The sequence below is a fragment of the Tympanuchus pallidicinctus genome, unplaced genomic scaffold, assembly GCF_026119805.1.
Source record: "Tympanuchus pallidicinctus isolate F22 unplaced genomic scaffold, pur_lepc_1.0 scaffold3, whole genome shotgun sequence".
NCBI lineage: Eukaryota > Metazoa > Chordata > Aves > Galliformes > Phasianidae > Tympanuchus > Tympanuchus pallidicinctus.
In genome coordinates, this window is record NW_026294747.1 from 13,345,854 (window position 1) to 13,355,772 (window position 9,919).

A 9,919-nucleotide genomic window follows, 5' to 3' on the forward strand; every position below is an offset into this window, starting at 1 on the left:
CTGTAGTAAGGGGTTCTTGTTATGCAGCACTACCATTCTGGTATGCTTCCAACACCAAAGCACTTCTCTTATTGGCAAATGAAGGAAAGTTGTCCTTAAAGCATACTAACAACGTTCCTGGTAATTCACTAAGCATTGCAGAACAGTTATTATTTTTAAAAGAGGGAATAAAAAATCTAAAAAGATAGGCAAAGAGGGTGTAGTGAAACCAGGCAAACCTTTCAGCTGTTTATCAAAGCGCTCACAGTTCCCATTTCAAGGCTGGTGAAAGTCAAATATTGAGCTGAAAAATGTCAATCTGTATCTGGAGTCTTTTAATAAATCAAAATCAGCACAGACAAGTTGGCTCTTTCCAGCTCTTGTTTTGTGAAGAAATTCTGATTTTGGCTGGCAGCCAGACACGATTTGAAACAGCCAAGACATTACACCCTGAGAACTGAAGGTTGATAAATCTTAAGTAACAATACTATGCAGTAATACTGAGCTGTAAGACTCTGCAGTGATGAAAGCTGTATGAAAAATGGCTGTAGTGCATGCTCAGTAGCTAGTTTTCAAAAGAAGCCTGTATCTTGGGTATTTCAAAATCTCAAAAATACCAAGAGGCATCAGCTTACAGAATGTGTTGAGAGTCTATCCAGGCATATTTATATTTGGTGCATCTTCAACGTGGTGCCAGAGGCCACCAATGTTTCAGCTCATATGCCACCTTCTCAAAACAATGTCTACCAAAGAAACAGAGGGATCCTCATTCCTTTATGCAATCCTGCTTCAGATATACATTTTCCTTTGAAAAAGTTTTATCTTCTATACAGCAGTCATCTGCTAACTATATGGTAAATCCTAACCAAAATAAAGCAAACAACTGAATTTCTACTTAGTTCGTCAGAGCAAGGATTTTACAAGGTTTCCAAACTGTCAGAATGAGAACTACTGGCATATCCAACCAGGATGCAAAGTTTTGTGTTCTTATTCCCAAACCTTACATTCGTTCAGCATTTTACCTTTTGTAAGCCATTTAAGTGAGGTCTTCCCTTTCACTGATTTACTGAAATTCATAAACTGACATGGACTCCAAAAAAGCTAAGATCTGGTCTCCCTGTAGAACTCCTGCCAGCACGGTTACCTCAGTCAGAAGCACGAGGAAAGCAGGAGAAAGTGAGAACACCCTCCTATCTGACAGCTTTGCTAAAAGAAAGTGCTGTAAAAAAGACAGACACTGACCAAAAAAAAAAAAAACAAAAAAAAACCCAAACCCCCCAAAAACCCAGGCAATTTTGCTCAGATAATTTAGTTTGTCTTGGAATTGGATGGTGAAAAAGTCGTTCTACTGACACTGCAGCACTGTGAGGTGATATCTTTGGAGTCTGTCAGGATAAGCTCTCCCTCCACATCCTCTCATACGAAGCCTTAAAATGTTAAAGAATAAATAAATAAAGCAATGAAGTCATAGAGGCATTACAAAAGTACCTAAAAAAATAAAGCCAATGTGATGTTTTCCCACGTTGGTATTCTCAAGTTAGGGTCCTCCCAGAGACCTCCCTTCTTCCTAGGAATTCTAAGGTTGTACACAAGTGAGATGTGTGGTCCTCTGTTTAGATTACAGAATTGGGAACCATTCAACTTTTCTCCTGCACAAATCTAATCTTCATTTCAGCTTTACCCCAATGTGAAACTGATTTATGTACAGAGTCATTATTCATTCATTACATGCTAATGTCTTTTAAGATAACAAGTGACCTAAACATTGAAAAATAGATTTTTAACTTACATTTCAAATCTTAGTGGTTACAAAGGGTGAAAACACACCTTGCTCCCTGAGTCTGTAGAAGGAGTTACAACATCAAGTGGTACAAATTGCCTCCATTCATTTTAATGGCAGGTTAAGTGACCATAATTAGGCCTATGAAGTCAAGTGTTCGCCATCCCACTGCTGAGCCTCATGTCAGAAAATTGCTGGAAGGATTATCCAGCACAAACTCACTTGTACTTTTCTGACCTTTGAGTCCCTTCAAAAGTTTAGGAAAAGGAGGTCAACAAAGATATTATTGTGTAGGAATGACGCAGCAAACACTGCTCATGTAAACAACTGTGAGGTCTTCTGAAGCACTTACTACTGTCCTTCAGAATTAGTAGAAAAATGATGTTTATAGTATCATTAACTAAAAAAATGTTGGACTCCCAACAGCACGGGACTCAGTCCAGCAGTAGCAGCAAATGCAGTTCAGTTTAATAATCCAGTGCATTTCAACAATTTTCCTACTACTGCACATGGTAACATCTGATATTAAAATGTATGGAAAAAACAGCACGCAGAAACAGCTTCAAAGCCCACACAGGAATAGTACAGCTAACAGTGCGTCCAAGTTTACTCTGAATTCATCACATGTCACATCTGATGTGCAAATGAGTTAATTACTAAGAACATACAGGACACTGCAGGCAGGGTCTAAGGAGAAAGCATTTGCAAAAAATGTTCCCACCGGTGCCATCATTCATGTAGCTAAATAGGTGTTAGTCCAAATGTTGACAAGGTCAGACTCCTTTTTACAGCCATCTCCATTAGATTTCTCAAAACAGGTTTAATTAAAAATAGGTCTGGATTCCAGAGGCTTGTCTACAGTTGGGCTCCCACGGGTGCTAACACCTGCTGAGCTAAACAGTGAGAACAGTGAAGGAGGAGGAGGGGATGTTGTTGTTTTTTTTTAATTTCCATGATGTTGATGTAACTGTAAAGTTTACCAGTGGCTTCTTTCTTTTTTTTTTTCCTTTTCGTTCTTTTAAGTAACATTAGGATAGTTATAATTTCATCAGATAAAAGGTTGTTGCTTTAGTTACTTGGCAAAGACAGATAGATTTCATTTTTGTTAGAAAAAGTAAATTAGCGTTAAAAAGTAGGATTTGATAGCAAAAGCAAAAATCTCCAACTTAAACCTTTCTCACCACATTCCAGAAGGGAAAAAAAGGCAGGCAGAGTCTGGAATGGCAAGATATTGTTGATCCACAGCCTTCTATGATTTGAGGTATTTTTTTAGTGTGAAAATATTATGCTTGGACTGATATGTATTTGTCCAGTTACAGCCTGAGAATAAAGTAAACAGCTCTGAATCTCCAAGAAATAGTATTTGGAAAAGAAAGGACAACAATTCTTACATGTGGAGCAGCTGGGGCACTATTGTGACACTCAAGGGTGTATCAACTATGACTTCCCACCTTTGAGACGCTTGCAGTAAGTTAATGGACATGCACATTGTGCTGGAACACATAAGATGATGTTTTATGAAGCGGGCAAGCAAAAGCAGTCATGAGAAACATGCTCCATTTCATTCAGGTAAACCACACAACAGCTGCTAGGGAGTCCCACTGGGAAGTGCAATACTTCCACCTAGTGGGCAACACGAAGCCCAACCCAAGTCCCTCCAAAAACAGTTGTTTTTCCAGTCATAAGCAGTTTTAACTTGAAACTGGATTAATGAGAGAAAACACAGCTGGTAAAAATGGTGGGAAAGCCCTGCTACTCTGACTCACTGCAGATGCAAAATAATTCTCATTAAAAAGGGATTTTACAGTGGTTACCACACTTTTCTAAATTAGGCAGATACTAACAATGGACTGCATAGGGCCTGTTTTGGCCTGAATCACACCGTGAATGAGAATGAAGGCAAAACCTTCCATTTCAGAAACAACGCTGGCTTTCTGGCCTCACCCAGCATTTAAATCTGGTGTGAACACAGAACTGGGAGCTCACTGTCTGAGACACCAGAAATAGTGATGAAAAGCAAAGAACAAATGGAAGAAAAAAAAAGGAAAAAAAAAAAGGAAAAAAAAGAGAAACCTAAAGATTAGAATTCATGGGGAACTACAACAGAAGAAAAAACTGCAAAGAGCCAAGGAATGAGGTGGAGAGCATGCAGACATTTACTTAAAGGGTCAGTTTCTCACCTAGGATGCTGCACAACAAAAGCTTAAAGGTGAACTCCTAACTCCATTCACAGCACAGGTGAAAATACAGCATTCTATAAAGACTTAGATTGATACTGTTGGGTATCAAGGGCTACTTGCTCTTTCAGGAACCACGAATGCTTTTCAACCACAATACCACAAAGGTCTGCACAGGGCAATTTGCCCAGCAGACAAAACAGGGGCTAGAGAAGCACTGATGGTATACAACAGCACTGCTGGTATACAACTGCTTCCAATATTACACCACGTAATTCCCCACCACACTGCAGTTACGTATATGGTGACGACAACTATTCTGATCTCAGAAATTTAACCTGAAATGAATGCACACGGGGACTGTCTTAAATGAGTGGCTTTCCACAGAAATACAACATTTTGCTTTCTATTCTTTCCCCCTGAATTTGTCTGTGGGTTGCAGACTACCCCCGTTCTCAATTGAGCAGACATAGAAACAAGACTGTATTTAAATACAGTCCAGTAAAATTGGAGAACTGATCAAGGTTCACTAGAGATGCACATCTGCTTCAATTCTGGGAAACAAGACTCCAAAAGCACAGCCATCACCACCAAGAAGTTGTGACAATAGAAAGTGCCTCCAATTACCTACTAAGGTTCATCATCCAGAGAATGTAACTCGTAAGACAAAATCACTCCTGACATTCAATCTCTCAGCCGTGTTTTTAATACATTAGTCATACCTAATTTCTTGCAGACAAAAACCTTACACAGACAATAGCCTTCCCTTCAAGAGGGGGAATTTGTCCAACAAATCAGAGACTCTTTCTTGAAAAAAGGCATGTTTTCTTTGTCATCAAAACTCAAGACTTCGTCCAGAGGAGGTTGCCTTCAACTCCAGCACAGTAAATGAAGGTTAGTCCTCATATAAACATAAAACTCTTACTTTCTACTAATGCTGCATTTCGTGCTGTCCTTTTATAGATAAGGGCTGCCTACAAAAAAAAGAATTCTCCATTTTCCTTTCATACCCCTTCCTAAAAGGGACTTAAAGGAAAACTTCCAAGACCGTGTCAAGTCTGAACAATTAAAAACTAAATATTGTTCTTCCCCATTGTCTGTGCATCTTTCATTTCACTGCAGTGAAATGTCTGTGTGAATTCTTACACAGTCTTTAAGCTGTAAGACCACGCAACGCTCCCCCACACTAACTCAGTGTCCCAGGACAGAGTAATATTGAGGTTGTGTTGCCAACAACAACTTTGAACTTAGGGCTTTACAACCATAAATAGCATTCCTTTAATGTAATTTTGGTATGTGAAAGGTTTTTCTTTCATGGGTGGCATTTCTTTTTTCCTTGTAGCCAGGTAAGCCCAAGAGAAGTCTGAACTATAATGCGCTTCTGTTACGAAAGAAACTCATAAGAACATGAAGCTCCTTTTCCACTGGGCAACCAACATATGTTTTAGAACCCACTTCAGCCACAAAGCACACTTACTAGACATGACTAAAAGCTCCTCAGGGAATATGCTTTAGTCTTCTCCGAGATCCAAAGAGCTTTAATAAAAAGTTCCCCATCCTTACAATATATTCTTTTACTTACTGGACATTTCAGCACTCAACCACACAAGTCATGAACTTTCCAGAGTACAGGGTCAGTATGAAACTCACTGGCAAAGCAGCACTGTATGACATCAGACCGTAACCTACATAGAAGCCTCAGACAAAAATGGGACTTGAGAACTAACGTTTTGTTTGAATTTGTTTTTCAGCTAAGTCATCAAATGTCTTTATACATTCTGGAACACATTAAAAAAATAATAATAATAATCTACATTAGAGGATTGGAAGAAATAGCCAGCCAACTGGACAATTCACTAAGCATTCCTTCCAGCCTGGCTGATTAACAGCTCCTTCTTCTTTCCCTGCAAGCATCCACATGAACTCACCAGCTGTACGTAGGCGACCTTGTAATCTGGTTTCTTCACTCTCTGATTCTTATGGTTTCTCTTGTTGTTTGCACCTGCAGAATAGAAGAGGCCCATCAGTAACTACAAAGGACTTCCAAGTACCCAAAAGGAAGAGCAGGCTGAAGGGGGGGACTTCCCCAATCTTGATTTTTTGTTAAGACTCATCTTAATTCCATCAATATCAACATACATACTACACAGTAATGTCTCAGTTACTAGAATGTACTGAAGCTGGTAAACACTGCTCACATGTAAGGAAAGGAGACCAGATTCAAACTGCTGACATGCTTTCATGGTCACAACACAAATTTTGCAAAGCAGTAAGTGGAAACTCTTCTGAGTAGAGGGCCAGGAGAAACAAACTGCCCTTCCAACATTAATAGCTTCAGTCAAATAATGATGAAATGACCACTGAGCAGTTTCAGACTGGTCAATTTTTACTGCTCAGCTAATGAGAATGATCTATTGTCAAACAAATCAGAAAATTACACTCCAGACCCAAAAAAACCCAACAAAATAAAGCATCTTCACTTTATGCAAGTTGTGTTCAGAAGTTCATTTTACTCCCTGCATATAAGAGAATTAAAGCTCTTGAACTATGAGACATCCTAAACCTTTCCTCTTCTATCCCTGACTATACACATATTAACAACACTTCCATAAGTAATGAGGAACAAAACAAGGTTACAAGGACTAACAAGAAGATTTTTTAGTGCTGTTGACAAGGGAATATTTTTGGTATTAAAGACTTTAGTTTCTACATAGGCATACTGCAGATGATCTTTGTTTTCCTTCTATTCTTCTACGCGTTCTGAGTTACAACCTTCTTCTGATGCTTTATCTTTCATTCTCCATTTTTCACTATCACAGCCCTTTTTACCCTACACCCTTTTAAAAATTGCCCCTGCTCTTGGGATTAGAAACACATCAATCAATTCCTTTCCTAGTCAGTGCACGAAAAAGAAGAATCCAGCCAAAGGTGTGCTACCCAACAAGTCACTGTCCGTGTGATTAATTAGCTACCTGCTGATCAAAAACATGCCTGACATAAAAATGGTGTTCCTGACTTTGTACAGCATACAAAATACATTCAGAGATGCTCTGCGAAAGGAAGCATTCATATGTGAATGGGATTGTACACAATCCCAGCCTAGCTCAATTGGAGAAGAGTGCACCATGTGTGAGTTCAGCAAAACTAGGGATGTTTTTTGGCTGTTTTTTTGCTTTTGGTGTTTTTGTTTTTTGTTTTTTAAGAAGTTGGTCTTTTGAACACTTTGTTTCTTTGTGGGGTTGGGTTTTTTTGTTTTGTTTTGGTACAAGTGCAGCATAGTGAAGAAACACAATAAGTGGATACGTACAAATCTACAGCAGAAATGTGGTAACTACAAGGGGAAAAAAAATTGTAAAGGTGTGTTTCTGATATTATCTACTTGTCTAATTGAGTATTTTTTCCCTCTACACACTCTGGCCTTTGTCAGACCATAACACCTCCTCTCTACAAGTCAGGTAAACTCGCAAAGCAGCTCCTTCTGAAGTGAGTGAAACACCCGCTGGTCTTCACAAAGAAATGGTACCAAAGCATTTGGTACGGGTCAGAAAATCAGTCAAGATTTTTAAGTCTTTTTAAATTAAGTTTTTAAATGAAAAAGCTGATGTTCTAATCTAAACAAAGCATTCAAATGTGAAGAGGTACATATGAAGTGGCACATACTTATTTTAAGGAAGAAATATACAGATGAGCAAGGAAACTGTAACCACCCCTTTAAATTGTTCAACTGCACTTACCATACTGTATCCTGGTCCTCACAGCAGCTACTGGCACATTATAGATTTTCTCAAGGTAATTCTTGATATCCACTTTTGTCATTCTAAGCAAGGAGACAGTATTTTGGGGGAAGAAAGAAGCAGAAATATGAATATTTAACTACAGGGAAAGAAAAAAGCAGAAGTATAAATATTTAACTAAACTCCAAACAGACAGAGGGATAAATTTGGCTTCCCCTTTAACCAAACCAAGGTAGATTCACTGCACAGGAGTATAAACTCAACATAAATCATATACCACTGAAGCAACTCATAACCATAAACTGTAGTGGCTGTAAACACTTTATTCTCTGTAGCCTCAGCAGTAAAAATGTGCGGGATGTTCTGCATTCTGCCTTGGAAGCTCTGGCACGCAGAAGGCCCTTCAGCCCCATCAGAATCACAGAATGGCCAGGGTTGGAAGGGACCTCAAGGATCGTGAATCTCCATCCCCCCTGCCACATGCAGGGCTACCAACCTCCACATTTATACTAGACCAGGCTGCCCAGGGCCCCATTCAACCTGGCCTTCAACACTTCCAAGGATGGGGATCCACAACCTCTCTGGGCAGCCTGTTCCAGCACCTCATCACTCTCTCTGTAAAGGACTTCCCCCTGACATCCAACCTAAATTTTCCCTTCCTCAACTTCAAACCATTTCCCTTGTCCTGCAGTTATCTACCCTTCCAAAGAATTGATTCCCCTCCTGTTTGTAGGCTCCCTTTAGGTACGGAAAGGCTGCAATGAGGTCACCCAGCAGCCTTCTTTTCTCCAGGCTGAACAAGCTCAGCTCCCTCAGCCTGTCTTTGTAGGGGAGGTGATCCAGTCCCCTGATCATCTCTGTGGCCCTCCTCTGGACCCTCTCCAACAGCTCCCTGTCTTTCTTGTACTGGGGGCTCCAGACCTGGACACAGTACTCCAGATGGGGCCTCACAAGAGCAGAGCAGAGGAGGACAATCACCTCCCTGTCCCTGCTGGCCACCCCTCCTCTAATGAAGCCCAGGATCCCATTTGCTTTCCTAGCTGCAAGAGCACACTGCTGGCTCACGTTAAGCTTTTCATCTACCAAGACCCCCAGGTCCTTCTCCGCAGGGCTGCTCTCAAGGACCGCTCTTTCCAGTCCCTCACCCTCATCCCCACAGGTACGTAAAGAGCAGCAGGTCGGACAAAGCAGACGGGGAGCCGTTCGCTCCCTGGGCCGACATGCCGCCCTCCGCCCGCACTCACTCCATGGAGACGCGGAACTGCACGGTGTCCTCGGGCTGCGGCACGCCGGGCCGCACCGCTAACATGTAGAAGTTGGGGCGGAAAATCCGCAGCTGGGGGCCGCCCAGCTGGAACAAGGGGTACCTGAGGGGAGAAGAAGGCCCGATAAGCAACCAAGCGGCATTACTGCACCGCTAACCCCATCCCCGCACCGCCCAGCCTGCTCACACGGCCTTCCTGCCGCCCGCCGCCATGGCCGCCGTCCGGCCCGGAAGTGCTGCGACCACAGAGCGGCGTAACGCGAGGAGAACGCCGCCGCTGGCGCCCCCTGCTGGCGCGGAGGAGCAGTGACAGGGTGGAATTCTGCGCTTCTACGTTTGCGCTCCTCTCAAGGCTGCCCTCTACAGCCACAGCGGGGCTCGTTCACAAGCCCGGCCCTGGAGGGAGGACGGTTGCGAGTTGGAGGCCAGCTCTTACGGTAGAATCATAGAATCGCTAAGGTTCACAGGGTCATCGCAGGGATGACCATAAGCAGGCTCATTTATACTAGCCAGAGAACTGGGAATAGTGGAAAAGCTGGCACTAAAAGCTTGGTAGGAAACCAGGTGGGAAATCTCTGGAAGGCTTCCTTCCAGTGAAGTGCCTCCGAGGCTGGTGAGGAAAGCAGCTCAACACAACAGCTCAGAACCCACGTTTGTTAGCAGCTGTTCTGTGTCTCTTCATTGGATTTCAATACTATATGTTGATTAACTGCCTCAATAAACATTTCAGCGTAATATTTGAGTTAAAAGTGCTCTGTTGCTGTGCTGCCACATCTGCATTTAAGAAATGCCATGTGCTGAAAGCTTCTACTTCTGTGAATTCATTTCCCCACACCCAAGCCTTTGATTCCTTTCATCACTCACATTTTTAAGTCTGCTTCGACTGCATTTGGATTCCAGACAGGCACATAGATTATGAACTCCCTCAAAACAGAGCTGGGTTTTCTTATCTGCCTGCATGGAGGCTGTAAATCTGGCCCTGAAT

At 41.9% G+C, this 9,919-nt stretch overlaps 1 protein-coding gene across 1 annotated transcript in view; it reads right to left on the reverse strand.

The window, feature by feature from the left end:
* The window catches only part of MRPL23 (mitochondrial ribosomal protein L23), a 70,809-nt gene extending 61,569 nt beyond the window's left edge, over window positions 1-9,240 (reverse strand). The window contains exons 1-4 of the mRNA XM_052695778.1: window positions 9,122-9,240; window positions 8,915-9,037; window positions 7,671-7,753; window positions 5,865-5,938 (exon numbers count right to left, since the gene is read on the reverse strand). Of these exons, the coding sequence (XP_052551738.1) occupies window positions 5,865-5,938; window positions 7,671-7,753; window positions 8,915-9,037; window positions 9,122-9,147 (306 nt within the window). The 5' untranslated portion in view covers window positions 9,148-9,240. The remainder of the gene's footprint in view (window positions 1-5,864; window positions 5,939-7,670; window positions 7,754-8,914; window positions 9,038-9,121) is intronic.
* Between the last annotated feature and the right edge of the window lie 679 nt (window positions 9,241-9,919).